General features: G+C 43.5%; 6 protein-coding genes across 9 annotated transcripts in view; 3 read left to right on the forward strand and 3 right to left on the reverse strand.

Annotated features, from left to right (window-relative positions):
* Nucleotides 1-4,162, forward strand: part of LOC109540705 (collagen alpha-1(I) chain) — a 14,045-nt gene extending 9,883 nt beyond the window's left edge. The window contains exons 17-25 of the mRNA XM_019909158.2: nt 242-403; nt 461-839; nt 1,075-1,181; nt 1,240-1,437; nt 1,493-1,691; nt 3,000-3,296; nt 3,351-3,523; nt 3,578-3,796; nt 3,854-4,162. Of these exons, the coding sequence (XP_019764717.2) occupies nt 242-403; nt 461-839; nt 1,075-1,181; nt 1,240-1,437; nt 1,493-1,691; nt 3,000-3,296; nt 3,351-3,523; nt 3,578-3,796; nt 3,854-4,000 (1,881 nt within the window). The 3' untranslated portion in view covers nt 4,001-4,162. The remainder of the gene's footprint in view (nt 1-241; nt 404-460; nt 840-1,074; nt 1,182-1,239; nt 1,438-1,492; nt 1,692-2,999; nt 3,297-3,350; nt 3,524-3,577; nt 3,797-3,853) is intronic.
* A 115-nt stretch (nt 4,163-4,277) lies between these two features.
* On the reverse strand, nt 4,278-7,821 carry LOC109540707. 3 transcript variants are annotated; one of them, XM_019909160.2, is made up of 11 exons: nt 7,448-7,821; nt 7,269-7,391; nt 6,536-6,666; nt 6,255-6,480; nt 6,012-6,199; nt 5,838-5,954; nt 5,633-5,774; nt 5,415-5,494; nt 5,026-5,364; nt 4,782-4,969; nt 4,278-4,726 (listed from the first exon to the last, which is right to left on the reverse strand). In XM_019909160.2, exons 1-11 carry the CDS (start codon nt 7,534-7,536, stop codon nt 4,313-4,315), a joined length of 2,037 nt encoding a protein of 678 aa, XP_019764719.2. In that variant the 5' UTR covers nt 7,537-7,821; the 3' UTR covers nt 4,278-4,312. The 3 variants fall into 3 exon arrangements, with proteins under 3 accessions (XP_019764719.2, XP_048517339.1, XP_019764718.2); XM_048661382.1 differs by having other exon boundaries at nt 4,782-4,966; nt 5,838-5,957; XM_019909159.2 differs by having other exon boundaries at nt 5,838-5,957; nt 7,448-7,820.
* Nucleotides 7,822-7,899: 78 nt separating this feature from the next.
* LOC109540710 (protein mago nashi) lies at nt 7,900-8,477 on the forward strand. The gene has a single exon (XM_019909164.1). It carries the CDS (start codon nt 7,990-7,992, stop codon nt 8,428-8,430), a length of 441 nt encoding a protein of 146 aa, XP_019764723.1. The 5' UTR covers nt 7,900-7,989; the 3' UTR covers nt 8,431-8,477.
* A 473-nt stretch (nt 8,478-8,950) lies between these two features.
* On the reverse strand, nt 8,951-11,143 carry LOC109540709 (translation initiation factor eIF-2B subunit beta). The gene is made up of 8 exons (XM_019909162.2): nt 10,934-11,143; nt 10,672-10,758; nt 10,056-10,185; nt 9,858-9,997; nt 9,644-9,800; nt 9,396-9,590; nt 9,153-9,349; nt 8,951-9,099 (listed from the first exon to the last, which is right to left on the reverse strand). Exons 1-8 carry the CDS (start codon nt 10,987-10,989, stop codon nt 9,033-9,035), a joined length of 1,029 nt encoding a protein of 342 aa, XP_019764721.2. The 5' UTR covers nt 10,990-11,143; the 3' UTR covers nt 8,951-9,032.
* A 228-nt stretch (nt 11,144-11,371) lies between these two features.
* LOC109540708 (cell division cycle protein 16 homolog) lies at nt 11,372-15,676 on the forward strand. The gene is made up of 11 exons (XM_048661383.1): nt 11,372-11,538; nt 11,598-11,747; nt 11,798-11,971; nt 12,025-12,187; nt 12,238-12,723; nt 12,792-12,881; nt 12,930-13,086; nt 13,145-13,297; nt 13,350-13,509; nt 15,251-15,443; nt 15,500-15,676. The coding sequence occupies exons 1-11, from the start codon at nt 11,485-11,487 to the stop codon at nt 15,646-15,648; spliced, it is 1,929 nt and encodes a 642-aa protein (XP_048517340.1). The 5' UTR covers nt 11,372-11,484; the 3' UTR covers nt 15,649-15,676.
* LOC109540690 (xaa-Pro aminopeptidase ApepP) overlaps nt 15,653-15,908 on the reverse strand; it is a 42,572-nt gene continuing 42,316 nt past the window's right edge. For both annotated transcript variants that reach the window (XM_048661379.1, XM_048661380.1), the window contains one exon: nt 15,653-15,891. In XM_048661379.1, coding sequence (XP_048517336.1) covers nt 15,700-15,891 — 192 coding nt within the window. In that variant the 3' untranslated portion in view covers nt 15,653-15,699. The remainder of the gene's footprint in view (nt 15,892-15,908) is intronic.

Consider the following 15,908-nt stretch of genomic DNA (forward strand, 5'->3'; position numbering starts at 1 on the left):
TGATAGTTCTTGATTACTTTTTGATAAATAATTCGTTCTTATTGCGAAATAGGAGCACTATTTATCAATCTGTAATAAAAGACATGAGGAAATTCTGTCTTTTTTAAAGACAAAAATTTTTGATGCGAAATACCCAAAAAGAAGTTTGTAAAAAAATACAGAATAGAAGTTTTTGAAAACAAATGCAGATTTCTTGATTATAATGTTTTTTAAATATACCGATAACAATTTATTTTTGAAGGGTTTGCAAGGAAATCCAGGACTAATCGGACGACCAGGAGTGGCAGGCCTGCAGGGCCCTGTGGGATTAACAGGAGCCAAAGGCGCCAGGGGCGAAACAGGACAACGGGGCGACATCGGCCTAATGGGCCCCCCGGGACGCCCAGGCGAACCTGGACCGGCTGTAAGTGAGCCAAAGAGAAATCCCTCATACAGGACATATTTCTTTGAAACTATCCAGGGCCACCCTGGAAGCGCCGGACCTTCCGGCCCTCCAGGATTGCCGGGAATTAAAGGCGGCCAAGGAGACCAAGGCCGAACTGGCAACCCTGGCCCACAAGGCCTGCCTGGTATCCCCGGCTTGGAAGGAACCAAAGGAGAGGCGGGCGCAGAAGGCCCCACTGGGCCTCCAGGGCAAACGGGACCAAGAGGCGCTACTGGGGAGAGAGGTTTACCGGGGCTGCCTGGAGGCGCAGGGCCGATTGGGCCAATCGGGCATCGGGGCCCGCCAGGGGAACCTGGAGTGGCTGGAAAGCCTGGAAACGAGGGCCCGCTTGGGCCTCAAGGCTTAGGTGGTCCTGCGGGCCCACCTGGACCCAGTGGAGACCAAGGCCCTGAAGGTACTGATTTTGTTTAGTGAGGAAACAATTCTTGTTTCCTATTAAATCCGTTAATTCTCCCTTCGAGGTTTTGCCCATTTTATCCGAAGAGTTGATTTTTCTTGCCATAAAAATGGCTCAGAGTAAAATACGGTAAAAAAGTCTTCGCTCACAAGCATAGCGGTCAAAATCCCAGTCAAGAATGATTCAGACAGGTAGGAAGGAAACATTAAAGTGAACCTTTAACCCTTTCCAGGGCCTCCGGGCAAAATCGGTCCTCCTGGAATTTCCGGCAGAGTTGGAGACAAAGGGCCGCCGGGCTCTCCAGGCCATCCAGGCCCCAGCGGCCCCCCAGGGCTGCCAGTAAGTTGAAACAGCTCTTTGCAATTTCTAGAAACTAAGAATCAATTGAAATTCCCAGGGACTCCAAGGATCCGTCGGGCCTATCGGCTTAACAGGCGAAAGAGGCCAGCCAGGCGAGCCAGGAGCTCAAGGCACTGAAGGAAGGCCCGGCGAACGGGGCAAAGCAGGCCCACAAGGCCTGGAAGGTCCCAAAGGAGACAGAGGAGAACCGGGACTTAAAGGAGCTAAAGGACACACCGGGCTTATGGGACTGCAGGTGAGCCAGTGAATATTGCGCGGAGATTGGGAGGTGCTAACTGTTGACCTCCAAGGGCCTGCCTGGCAGTCAAGGAGCGCCGGGCGAAAGAGGAATCCAGGGATCGCCAGGTTTTGCAGGGAAAGATGGAGATGCGGGACCTCGAGGTCCTCCTGGAAGGGACGGCAATTCGGGCCCACCTGGACTGCCCGGAAATCCAGGCCCACGAGGCGAAAGTGGAGGCGATGGCAGACCAGGAACGCCCGGAAATCCAGGTAGAGAATTTTTTTTGCTTCAATTATTTCTATTGAAGCAATTTTTTTAAATAGTACAAACAGGGTTATTGATTGAACTTGAGCCACCCCGTTTTTGCATCTAATTTGAAATTTAATGAAAAATGTTAAATATGAAAGTTGTAGATATTAACGTCTAGTTTATTCTAAGATAATACCGATTAATACAGGGTGTCTCAAATTTAAGTCGCAGACCAAACTTATCTTTTTTTAAATGGAAGGCCGGACTTTTATTGCAGATTCCAACTATTCGCACAATTCTAGGCCTATTCGATATAAATGTTATATATTATATTGTATAATAATAAGCAATATTGATTGAACAATGGCCACCCCGTTTTTCCATCCAATCTGAAATTTAAAGAAAAATGTTAAATCCAAAAGTCGTATATATTAACGTCTAGTTTATTTTAAGATAATACCAATTGATACTGGGTATCTCAAATTCAAGTGGCAGACCAAACTTACCTTTTTTTAAATTGAATTTGAGACACCGTGTAGCAATTGTTATTGTCCTAAAATAAACTAGACGTTAATATCTACAACTTTTGCATTTAACATTTTTCTCTAAATTTCAAACTAGATGCAAAAACGGGGTGGCCAAAGTTCAATCAATATTGCTTATTAACTCAAAAACAGTTGAAAATCATTATAGAACATTTATATCGAATAGGCCTAGAATTGTGCGAATAGTTCGAATATGTAATAAAAAGTACGGCATTCCATTTTAAAAAAGGTAAGTTTGGTCTGTCACTTGAATTTGAGACACCCTGTATCAATTGGTATTATCTCAAATAAAACTAGACGTTAATATCTACAACTTTTGCATTTAACATTTTTCTCTAAATTTCAAATTAGATGCAAAAACGGGGTGGCCAAAGTTCAATCAATATTGCTTATTAGCTCAAAAACAGTTGAAAATCATTATAAAACATTTATATCGAATAGGCCTAGAATTGTGCGAATAGTTCGAATATGTAATAAAAAGTACGGCATTCCATTTTAAAAAACGTAAGTTTGGTCTGTCACTTGAATTTGAGACACCCTGTATCAATTGGTATTATCTTAAAATAAACTAGACGTTAATATCTACAACTTTTGTATTTAACATTTTTCTCTAAATTTCAAATTAGATGCAAAAACGGGGTGGCCAAAATTCAATCAATAACCCTGTACATTGTGCCACCATCTTTCCTATTTCGGCAGAAATTTGATTGGCCGAGACTATTTTCAAAATTTTCTAACCCACTAAAAGCCACTAAACTATTAAAAAAAATTGGGGTTGTTTAGGTCAACCAGGACCTCCAGGACCTCCAGGCGAAGGCATCGGCTACGACGCAGCCTCTCTGGCCGCTCTTCTATCCAACGCGAACACCCAAAAAGGGCCAGACGCGATGGGCGATGAGCCATACGCGCCAAGAGTCTTCGGCAAAGAACTAACAGCGGAGGAAACCAAAGAGCTCATCAACAAAGCCTACGAACAGCTGAAGAGATCGTTCGATAAATTCCGGAAACCCAATGGGGAGAAGGACAGTCCTGGGCGAACTTGCCGGGATATTTGGGCGGCTTATCCAGAATCCTCTAGTGGTGAGTGAGTGAGTTGTTGCCCTGAGGCTTAACGAGTATTGTCGATTTTTTTAGGGCAATATTGGATTGATCCCAACGACGGCGATGCTAAGGACGCAGTCCTGGTGCATTGCGAGATGGAAAAGAAGGCTTCCTGCGTGTTCCCCAGCCCGCAAAGGTCGCAGCAGCTCCACTACATTGGCGAGGAACCGGAAATCTGGCTAGGAGAAATCGAGAAGGGAATTAAGGTAGTTGCAGTATGAATTGGAAAAAAACTAAGTGCCAGCCGGTGATTTTTTCAGCTGCACTACAAAGCTCATTCCTCCCAACTCGCCTACTTGCAACTGCTGTCCTCCAAAGCCACTCAAAACGTTACTTACCACTGCCGCAATTCCGTTGCTTATTACGACGCCAATAAGCACACTTATAGAAAGGGGCTGAAGCTGATGAGCTACAACGATGTGGAAATCACCCCCAAAGGCAACAAGCTCCGATACGAAGCTGTGCTGGATGAGTGCAAGGTAAGTTTCGATGTAAAGATGTTTAGGTTCAGGAAGTTTATTGGAAGAATGTTTCAGTATCGGAAAGATTCTTGGGCGAAATCGGTACTAGAGTTCAACACCGATAAGCCCAATAGGCTCCCCATCATGGATATCGGTGTAAGGGACGTTGGAGAGCCTGATCAGAGCTTCTGGGTGGAAATAGGCGCTGTCTGCTTCTCCTAGAGGAGAATGGCGACTTCACACAAGTAAAAACGTGATAAATATGTGCCTTAGCTTATATGAATATGTCACATTTGTTTGATGCTGAGAAAGAGTACTAAATTAAGGGCTTACTGTAAATTCTACGGTTATAATAAAATAAAATTTCAACGAAAACACAGCAAAGATGATGAGTGATTGGAGAAAAAGATCATTTGCGAAAGAAACATTTTACGGTGCGCTGTTAGGATGATTTCGCAGAAAAAACCTGGCCAGTGAGGAAGGTTTAAAAAATGCGGGGTTTTGCTTTGGTAAAGTACCATTCACATAACTTTATTAAACTTGAACTACAGCGTCCTCATCGTGTATGTTCACACTCACATCAGTTTCCTCGTTCTGTAAGTGTTCCACGTCGATCCCTGAACTAGCAGAACCGTTACTGCCTACTTTTTCATACCCGGGAATATCACTATCCACTTCGTTACGCAACCGCTCGTACGGTGGCTCACTTTCCGTTGTCCTACTCGCACTATTCGAACTATCCGAAACATCTGCGGCCTTTTCCGCAACGCAAACTTTGCCCTCTTCGTGAAACGGCTCGAAATCCTTGACGCTTTCGTAGTTTGGATCGGACTGATTGACGGACTCGTAATTCGGATCGCTTTCGCTTCCGCTGGACTTCGTTGCTGCATAGTTGGGGTCGACTGGATGCCCCAAAGCTGGGGTGAAACTGGCCTGATTGGATGGCGCCTGCAATATACCAAAGCCCTGATAGTTGCCTTTCAAATGTGTACAATATATATACCTTCTTCTTTTTGTTGACCACTGAATATCCGAGATTATTTACGTCGTCTTCGCCTTGCTTCAGCTGCTGGAAACTGGGGCCTGATTCCGAACGAACTTCACGAAGCGCTTCGTATCCGGGATCCGATGAAGCTGCCAAACTGTCTGGGCCATTGATGCTCGCATATCCCGGCTCGCAGTCCATTCCTCCTGAAGAATCAATTCACTTAGCTCATCCCTTTGGGTGATTTTAGGAGAAACTGCACCTTTAATCTTCTCATAACCGAAATCGCTGTTCGTAGTCGAGCTTTTCTTCAGGGTTTCGTAGTTGTGCTCCCTATTGCGTAAGGAGCCCTCAACTTGACTGATGCCGAAAGAACTCCTAACGGATCCATCCTTGTCTGAAAGACTGAACCCATCGTCCACAGCATCTTCTTTCCTAACTTTCTGCACTTTGGCGTACAAATCGTCCAAGTTTCTCTTCACCTGCAGCTTGTCCGTGTAAAAGTCGGCGCTGCTGGCCGTGGGCGGAGGCGGAAGAGGCGAGTTAGCTTGCCGTTTTTCGGGCTTCGGCGAGCCGAAGTTTCCAGAACTCGATGAAGATGCTGCGAATTAACCTTTGAAGTGTGGAAAAACACAAGAGCAACTGCTTCACCTTGTCTGGAATGTGTATGTGAATGTGATGCGTGGACGGACTGAGGGGGTGCTTCATAGAGTTCGTCAATTTCTTCCTGCCTGGAAATGGAAATAGAATCTTTAAAAGTTAACAAGTTTTAATTATTAATGAGCCAAACACGGCCCCCATACAGAGCTGAGCTTTATTTTTGATGAATCCCCCCAGCAATCGCCTGTTTTGATTTTATAGCTACTAACCTTTCGTCGCTGATTCGTTCCAAAGGAGGAACATTGATTTCAGCCTCGACCGTAATGGGCAAAGGAGGAATGCGAGCGTACGTTTCACTTTCGCTGTTGTAAATGGGATTATTCGGATCAGGAATGGTAGTGTAAACATCATCTGCAAAACATGTTCAACCTTTCTTAGATTAGTGCAAATTCCCTCAAAGGGATTGGGGCCCACCAGAGTCATCAGACACTGTAGAATAGTGAACATCGAGCTTCCTCTTCTGCTTCGACACGCCGGTGGTTTGAGCGAGAATATTCGCCAGGGGCTCCCGCACGCTGATGCTGGTATATCCTTCTAAAAAACACAGCCTTGGAGCAGTTAGTTGCAGAAGGCCGCATTATTTCTTACTGGAGGAATCCTGCGAGTCCCCGCTGAAGTTAATAGGCGGAGTCATATAGGGCAACTCGTAGCTGGCAGCGATTCCGCCAGCTACAGCAGTTGCTGCTGGAATATCCACAGGCTCATTGCTCTGAGCTGAAGATCGACGCGACCGAATTGGCGTGCTGGGATTGGCTGATGTGCTCGGAATGTCCGCTCTAAAAACCAAAAAAGTACATTGTTTGGGGTTGACGGCATCAACGGGAAAACTACCGGAGCAAAGTGATGCGCTCCTCCGAGCTGGTGTGCGTTTCCTCATAAACAGGAGGACGTAGAGAAGTGGGCTGCACTTGGGCATAGGGATGTTCTTTTTTGGACTTGATTTTGTCGTACTTTACTCTTTCATATGGGGAAAAAGTGTCGTCCGCCTGGCTAATGGAACTGTGCTGCGAAATGCTCGATCTCACTTCAGGGCCTTTAACTGCACTGGGTTTGTCCCCTGGAAGGTTTATGCATGAAACATCTACCCCAGACGGTCGTGTGAGGTGAAATACCCGCGCTCTGGTACTGGCCGAGGGTGGCGTAGTGCTCTGAAGAGTTGTCCCCATTGGTATCCCATGTAACCCCAGCAGTGAGTTCGGATGGAATGTCTGGCAGGCTTCTATGGGAATTCGTCGGGGCATTTCTAGGCAAATACATAGCATTGAACAGTGGTTTCCGAACTCTTTTGGCCCACGGACCTCCTTTCACACTCAAAACTTTTCCACGGCCCCTGGGTAAAAACTGCATAAATGCACAATAGAAAAATTTAAGAGAATTTCCTTCGGGGAGCGAAGGACTTTCTGAACTTTTTCCCTTAAAAAATAATATTATTAATTATTATTAAGAAAATTCCAAATAAAATCAATGGAAAACTTTAGGTGCTTTGAGGCACGCGATAAATCGATTTTAGAGGTCCAATTCCTTTTTGCACAGGGTTTTTCAACCTTTAAAAGAGAGCCGGGGAGAAAGCCCCGAGAAAGAAAAATAAAGGTCCGGCCTACTGTACAATAACCCAAAATGCGGAATATAAAATCATGCTCTGATTTTGTAACTAGAAATTGTCGCATCCTTGTTTAAACATCGGTTTTAGCTCCTACATTGATTTGTGCTCTACAACTTCGAAAACTTCTTCCAAAATGGTTCTATTCTATAATTTTATATCAAACCCCTGACCTTGCCCAGGGCCCCTGAGGGTCCGAAGGCACCACTGGCATAGAAGGTTGAAGATCAGAAGCTGGAAAGTACCTTTTATCTGGAGTTTCCCCATTCGCCACCCCATTCTTGCAGTTCGCAGTGGAGGGCAGATGATTGACGTTCTCGTCTGGATTCTTTTGCGTCACCATTCCATCCACCCCTAGCCATTCGTTCCTTAAACACCGATAAAGAGTTAAAGGCAATCTGGGGCCCTCAGGGCAGGTTCTTACGTGGGAGTTCTGTCCTTCCAGCAGAGGCAAAAGAGCAAGGCCATAACCAAGCTGATGCAGATCGAGACGGACACGAAAATCATCCACATTATGATCAAGTTTCGTGGATAAAGCGTGGTTCATTGTTTTGCCCACAAGCCGATGTTACAGTGAAAACATTGATGGGTTGGAAAGGGCGGTGCTCTGTTTAATTAACCTTTCACCGGCTGATGACTGCACGGCTGGCTATGGCGATGACACATTTACAACCGTTATCCGTTAGAGTCCCCAGCCTAAATGCTAGACTGGCATTAACTTTTAATGTTTTTCTGTTTTTCTTGCGACTATCGTCAACATAACAGTAATTATGTGACGTTTGTCAGAAAGGCCACTTTTTCTGAGGTTGACGGTGTTTTCTTCCTCCTTGTACGCCAAAATTTGACAGGTTTCCAGCCAAAAGGAAGAAAATGCTATATTTTTCCAAAACCTAACCTCAACACGTGGCGTCCTCAATTGAGTGAAGGGAATTCTAGTTGCAAAGAAAATTCGAGTTAATTTCCACAATGTCTGCAGATTTTTATATCCGTTACTATGTGGGCCACAGGGGCAAGTTCGGGCACGAATTTTTGGAGTTCGAGTTCCGGCCGGATGGCAAATTGCGCTACGCCAACAATTCCAACTACAAGAACGACACGATGATTCGCAAGGAAGTTTATGTGCATCAGTGCGTGATGGAGGAATTGAAGCGGATTATCGTCGATTCGGAAATCATGCAGGAAGACGACGCGCTTTGGCCGCCTCCAGACCGCGTTGGGCGTCAGGAGCTGGAAATCGTCATCAATGATGAACACATTTCGTTCACCACCTCCAAAACGGGCTCATTGGTGGACGTCAGTCAATCGAAGGATCCCGAGGGGCTTCGCTGCTTTTACTACCTGGTGCAGGATCTCAAGTGTCTCGTGTTTTCGCTGATTGGCATGCACTTTAAGATTAAGCCCATATAAACTAACTGTAAGGTGATTATCAATGATTAAACCTACTTTTCCTTATAGCGAATGGATTTATTGAAGCTTGTTCGAATCAAGCGAACAGTCCTAATAATGGTAATACAGTGTGACTTCAACGAACAAATTTGGCCTTCCTCGGGCACTAATTTGCATCGAGTTAAATAGGAAGTCTCTCAATTGAAGCCAAATCTGTAGAAATGCCTTGGGAGAATGGGGGTATTTAGGGGAGTGATGGAGATTTGAAGTGTCAGCTCCCATAAGAGCCTGTAGTGAATTTTCGGTTTTCCTCCCCTGGGTCAAAGTAGAACTTTTTGGAATCATAAATCGACTGTTCCATTGTCCCCATATTTAAAAAAACAACTTTGTTGAAGAACTTACTCCCTCAATAGACATTGTTCCGTTCCAAAAAGTACGCCAGATTGCTCTCTGTTGGGCCAATGAATGTTGCAGTACTCTTGATCATGTGCTTACGGGACACTGTGTATTTCAAGGAGTTTTAGGAAAATGAAACTAAAGCTTGGCAGTTAGAATTTATGAAAATGGAGCGGCTATTCAGAGTAGCCACCAAAAAAGTGGCCTAGTCGTGGTCAAACTCAAACTTAATAGTCATCTGGATGGTACAGCTCAGATAAGAGCCGATATACGTACGAGGGCGAATTGCCTCCTCTGTAAAAACAATCCAATTAATCAGCTATAAAGACAAAATCGGGGAAACTCACTGATGTGTGATCAAGAGGGAAATGAGCTCAGGTGGCACATAGTCGAATCGGGGGTTGATCACAGTAACATCATTCAACATTGGCCCCAAAGATAAGGGGAGGATTTCAGCGGGTGAGGCGTATTCGTAGAAAGTTGCATCATCAACCGAGCCCTGGCTGACGGTGCTGAATTCGTACATGTGACATAAAACAAAGACCTGAAACTGTTCAAATATCGATTTGAGGGGGGTTTCGAGCACTTACTGGGACGGCGAAGTGCCTCGCGCACAGAGCCACTGTATGGGACCCGCTTTGAGCCCTCAGCCCGCCGTTGCCTAGAACCATTTGGGTTCCAATAACCACTTTATTCACTCTGGACATCATGGCGAATATTGCCGCGTCCGACACTACGGTCACTTTAATCTTGCTCTCGACGAGACTGGCCGCCAAGTCGTGCCCCTAAAAACCTACCAGTTGCCCTCATTCTAGTTTAGAAGCAAATACCCACCCACCTTGCATAATGGAGCTGCTTCCGCAACTACAACATTGAATTTCCTGCTCTTCGCAGCCGATTTTAGAAACATTTCTACTTTTTCAGACATTCCTATCGTGAGAATCGTCTCATTGTTGTGAATCAGCTCGGGGGCTTGCGCCGCAATGTTGTCCGCGCTAGAACCAAACCATTTATTCCTCTACCGTGCTTAGGCACTTGCTAGTATCGTCTACCTAGATTCCAGCTCAGATTTGTACTCAGAAAGATGTTTCAAGAGCGCGGCTTTCAGGCTTGAAAGACTCTCCGAGTAATCGACTACATCTGTGGAGTCTGCCCGGACAATCTGGTGCAGGGAGTTTGACTCTCCTTTTTTCTGTAGATATCAATAAGGCTGGTGAATAAACAGGCAATTTTGGCCTGCAATGGTTTACCTCAGAAGCCAGTTCGAATTCATCGCGAACGATTTTCAAGATGTGCCTCATTATATTGGTAGCAATGCCCCCCATTGGCAAGCTCTGTGCTATGCACTTGATTCGCATCCGAATCAATTCCATTAGTTGCCTAAAGGTGCAACCCTCAAGTTAGGTACACAAAAATACTATTGGAACATGAATCAGACTATGAAGGCTTTCACGGCCAGTTAAATCACATTTAGGAATGTTTCCCGGGCTTTAAAGCCGTGGTCTATGGGAGTTTCTTCCACAACTGCGGTGGACATTATCAAAGGAGATGAGGCAGTGGGCGAGGTGATCTCCCGGTCTCCTGGTCTTAGTCGGAAAGGACGGGAGATCACTTCGCTCACTGCCTCATCGCCTTTGATAATGTCCACCGCAGTTGTGGAAGAAACTCCCATAGACCACGGCTTCAAAGCCCGGAAAACATTCCTAAATGTGACTATTCGAACATGTTAAAAAAAGGCTTTGATTCACTTTTCAAAGAAAACTCATAGATTCATCATTACTGATGATTGGTTCTTCAAGCCAAACAGAATAGTCTGGTAAATGTTCATTTAAAAAAGTGCGATTTTTGTAGCTGTTGAAGACTTACATTGCACTAGTCCAATTCCCGTTCGAAATCAGCGCTTCCAGCAGCTCTTCGGTCTTGACCGCAACGTCATGGGGGTTGCAAATCACTCTGAAAAATTGTCTCCAATTAATTATACAAACAGTAAGGCAGTTAGGGCTCTATTTAAGTTGATTATTGGGCCCCATTTCATCGCAGATAATTCACTATCCACTTAAATCAAGCCCCAACTGACTTACTGAAAACTGGGGCCCATGACTCGCTTAGAGACTTTTAACTCACTTACTTGTGCTTTATATCGCTTATTAGCTGCATAACATCAGACAGCCGTTCCAGGTCCATTTTAATAATTAGTTTAACTCAAAACATTTAATAAAACAAGATTCTAGCGAAAGTAGGTGGCAACGGAATGCAGATAGTTTTTCTTTAACATGTCTTTAACCCAATATGTAGTCTGCGCTTTAACCATCCACCATATACATGGCAACAGAACCTGGCGGATCGCGCTTGCTCGCTTCATTGCCGTGTTGCCGCATTGATCCTGGTGGTGTCATAAAGTAGAATTATCGAGCATTTTTATTTAAAAAAATACCTTTAGAAAGCAGAAAACTGATTGAGAACAGACTATACTAAAATCAAGCGCTAAATTATGGCCAAATTTTGCTATTAACTAAATAAAAAGCGGAGAAAGTCTTCAATTTGTCGGCACGTGTATAAGCGGTTGCCTGCACAATTTGACTCAATAAACTTTGGTTAATTGTCAGGCAAAAACATAAATACTAGTAGTAATTTAGTTAATTAATAAGCCCTCATTGGAAATATATAGCTTTAAGAACAATGACCGAACTAGTGGAAAAATGCCGAAAGCTGGTGCAAAAGTATATAGACCTGGTAAGCGGCCCATATTCATTTCCAGCTAATTAAAGCATCTAAGACCAACAAACTTCCAGCATATGTACACAGCAGCTCTATTCTGGGCTGATAAGATAGTAGTGCAGACCGACAGCCCCAGAGACGTGTTCTGGCTAGCGCAGTGCATGTACCTACAGAAACAATACCATAGGGCTGCTTTTTTGATGCAATCTAGAAACCTAGATAAGGTAAGCTTCTATCTATCCTCTATCCATTTTCTATCATTCTACTGTTGCAGACTCACTTTCTTTGCACCTATTTAACAGCCAAGTGCTTCTATGAAGCAAACGATTTGAACGAATCCCTCAAGATTATAAATTCTAGTCAGTTGAATACGATTTTGTCTAGTGGGACATTTACTCCGAATATTTCTGAAGTGGAGTTGGTTCTGTTTGATGATACCCCCAAATCGGTCGGTCTATTTGCAGGCAACTTGCAACAGTGGACAATTTGTCACTTTTTTAGCAAGCGATATCATCATTTCTGTTGCTAAAAGGGCGAATTCTGGAAGCGATGGACAATAGGGGCTTAGCCTCTGATTGCTATAAGCAAGCCCTTCATTGCGATGTGTTCTGCTACGAAGCTTTCGACTTACTGATTAAATATCAAATGCTGAACGCTTCAGAAGGTAGGATGGCTTAACGGGGCGCATTCTTTCCTATAGGAAAAATGTTCCAGAAAGGGCGCTGCTGCTTTCCATCCCCATAGCAGATCAGTGCTCGCCAGACGAAGTCGATATCTTAAGAAACCTCTACGCAATGAAGATGAAAAAGTACCACACACCCACAGCCCCACTAAACCGCGAGGGCCTCATTTTGCTGACCGACAACAAGCTTGCTTCCAGCACGCCTGGGTGTATCAAGTCGCTGCCGCCCTCGCCCAGCTTGCATGTGTCCCCTTGCTCGATAAGCACCCCGATGGTGGCGAATAATAAGGTCAAAAAGGCCAGCGATAAAATGCAAGTGGATGCCACAGACTATTGGGATCTGGGCAAGTTTCAGGATAGTTTGGACTTGAAGGTTTCACAAGCGGAGATTTTGTACTACAACTGCGACTATCAGAATTGTGTCGCATTGACCGAGAGCATCCTGAAAAAGGATCCTTATCATGATGGGTGTTTGCCTATACACATTTCCTGTCTGGTGGAGTTGAAACAGACTACTAGTAAGTGGGAGCACTTAAACAGGCATTTTAAACCAATCAGCATCACATAATGCTTTGACGCCCTTTAGATCTGTTTTCTCTGGCCCATTCCTTGGTCGACTTGTACCCCAACATGGCCATATCCTGGTTTGCGGTTGGCTGTTATTACTACGTGATTGGTAAGAGATTTACGCTTTAAGGTAAGAGAGAATTGAGTGTTTTTTCAGGTAAGAGCGATCCTGCCCGCGGGTATCTGGCTAAAGCCACCTGTCTGGACAAGTTGTTCGGGCCAGCCTGGCTGGTGTATGGCCACTCATTTGCCAGCGAAAACGAGCACGATCAAGCGATGGCTGCTTACTTTAAAGCCTCCCAACTGATGAAAGGGTAAGTCACCTGCACCAAACTGAGTCTTTACACCTGAATGTTTGTCCACATGATGCAGCTGCCACTTACCACATTTGTATATCGGCCTGGAATGCGGCCTTACCAACAACGTGTGGTTGGCCGAAAAGTTCTTCCAGCAGGCGCAAGCAATCGCTCCAGAGGACCCGTTTATTCTGCACGAAAGAGGCGTGATCTGTTTCCAGAATGAGGAGTGAGTGGACAGGGATTTTTGAGTGTAGATTAACCGGATTGATTGGCTGCAGGCACCAAAAGGCCGAGCAATTCTTCGTTGAGGCTCTGGACAAGATCAAGAGGGTGAGACGCGGGCCCATACCGTCCAGATGGGCGACGCTTTGGAACAATTTGGGACACGCGCGACGGAAACTGAAGAAATTGGACGAGGCGCTGGAGTGTCATAATGAGGTGAGTTTTTAACTGGTCACTGCTTGAAGTAGTCATCCTCGAGTTGTAGACGATGTTATGATTATTTGTGGTTTTACCATATTGGAAAGCAGGGGTGTCAAACTCTAAAGCTAACTTGGGCCAAATGAACAATGCGCAAAATGTTAAACATAAAAGTTGTAGATATTAACGTTTAGTTTATTTTAAGATATTACCAATTGATACAGGGTGTCTCAAACTCAAGTGGCGGTACAAACTTACATTTTTGTGAATGGAATGGCACACTTTTTATTTCATATTCGAACTACGCAAAATTGTAGGACTATTTGATATAAATGTTCTATAATGATTTTCAACTGTTTTTGAGTTAATAACGAATATTGATTGAACTTTGGCCACCCCGTTTTTGAATCTAATTGGAAATTTAGAGAAAAATATTAAACAGAAAAGTTGAAGATACTAACGTCTAGTTTATTTTAAGAGAATACCAATTGATGCTGGGTGTCTCAAATACAAGCGATAGACCAAACTTACCTTTTTTTTAATGGAATTCCGTACTTTTTATTGCATATTCGAACTACTCGCACAATTCTAGGCCTATTCGATGTAAATGTTCTATAATGATTTTCAACTGTTTTTTTGTTAATAACCAATATTGATCGAACTTTGGTCACCCCGCTTTTGCATCTAATTTGAAATTTAAAGAAAAATGTTAAATACAAAAGTTGTAGATATTAACGTCTAGTTTGTTTTGAGATAATACCAATTGATACTGGGTGTCTCAAATTTAAGTGCCAGACCAAACTTACCTTTTTTTAAATGGAATGTCGTACTTTTTATTGCATATTCGAACTACTCGCACAATTTTAGGCCTATTCGATATAAATGTTCTATAATGATTTTCAACTGTTTTTGAGTTAATAACCAATATTATTTGAACTTTGGCCACCCCGTTTTTGCATCTAATTTGAAGTTTAGAGAAAAATGTTAAATACAAAAGTTTTAGATATCAACGTCTAGTTTATTTTAAGATAATACCAATTGATACTGGGTGTCTCAAATTCAAGTGCCAGACCAAACTTACCTTTTTTAAATTGAATGCTGTACTTTTTATTGCGTATTCGAGATATTTGTAAAATTCTAGGTCTATTCGATACAAACGTTCTATATTGATTCGCAACTTTTTTGAGTTAATAACCAATATTGATTGTACTTTGGCCGCCCCGTATTTGCATCTAATTTGAAATTTAGAGAAAAATATCAAATACAAAAGTTTTAGATATTAACGTCTAGTTTATTATAAGATAATACCAATTGATACAGGGTGTCTCAAACTCAAGTGCCTTTATAAACTTACATTTTTTTAAATGGAATCGCTCACTTTTTATTTCATATGTTAAATGTTTCAATGTTTACCAATTATGAGTTTATGTAAGTTTTAAATCTGAGGATGGCGCTGTTGTCTCGCCGAATCGTAATGAAATAAACGATACTTAAAATTTTTACTTTATACTTTGACTGAGACCCAGGAAGGATAAGAATATAATAACAATTACACGCAGTCAGGAAAATAAATCAAAATATCTACAACTTTTGTATTTAGAATTTTTTCTGAATTTTAAGTTAGATGCAAAAACGGGGCGGCCAAAGTTCAATCAATAACCCTGTACATTGTACTGAACTGGACTGGGCCGCAAAAATGTTCTGATCCTGCGGGCCGCAAGTTTGACACCCCAGTTCTAAAGCGTTTTCTTTATCCCAGGCTCTTGTCCTGGAGCCACGAAAATCGTCCACAATCTCAGCAATAGCCTACGTGCACGTCCTGAAAGGAAACTACAGCAATGCGATACATTGGTTCCATAAAGCGCTGAGTTTAAAGCGCGACGACAGTTTCAGTACCACCATGCTGAACTACATCATCGAATTGTGGGCTGAAGAAATGCCCGCTTATGAAGGCAAGTTCACCCAAACGAGTGTGAGACACTTGGCTGCTATTCTGAGTGTTTTCCAGGTTGTCCGGATGGGATTCCGAAGTTTGAGCCGCCTCCGCATAACAGCTCGACGGATCAGAGTGTGCCCTCCACAAACTCCATTCAGGACATGTCCCAAGAGATCAATGAAACACAACACGATACCTTCGAAATGAACATTGAAATGTAGAATCTTAAATAAAGTATTTTTTAATTAGCGCTACCAGCACACATTTCTAGACTAAACTGCTAAACCCAAAGCGGCAACTATTAGCGCCAGGCAAATGCCTGAAGAAAGTTTCGTTGCGGAGTTTTCCGGAATGTATTTTGTGTTTTCCATCATCCAGTAGAAGCCGTCCATTTTTCCTTGGCGTTTTAGTTCCGCGCCCACTTCCTGTCGGATTTCCTCGTTGTAACGATTGAGCCATTTTCTCTGAAACCGCCGTTTTT

Source organism: Dendroctonus ponderosae, unplaced genomic scaffold, assembly GCF_020466585.1.
Source record: "Dendroctonus ponderosae isolate FM_Combo_2020 unplaced genomic scaffold, Dpon_F_20191213v2 Dpon_F_20191213_1, whole genome shotgun sequence".
Taxonomy (NCBI): domain Eukaryota; kingdom Metazoa; phylum Arthropoda; class Insecta; order Coleoptera; family Curculionidae; genus Dendroctonus; species Dendroctonus ponderosae.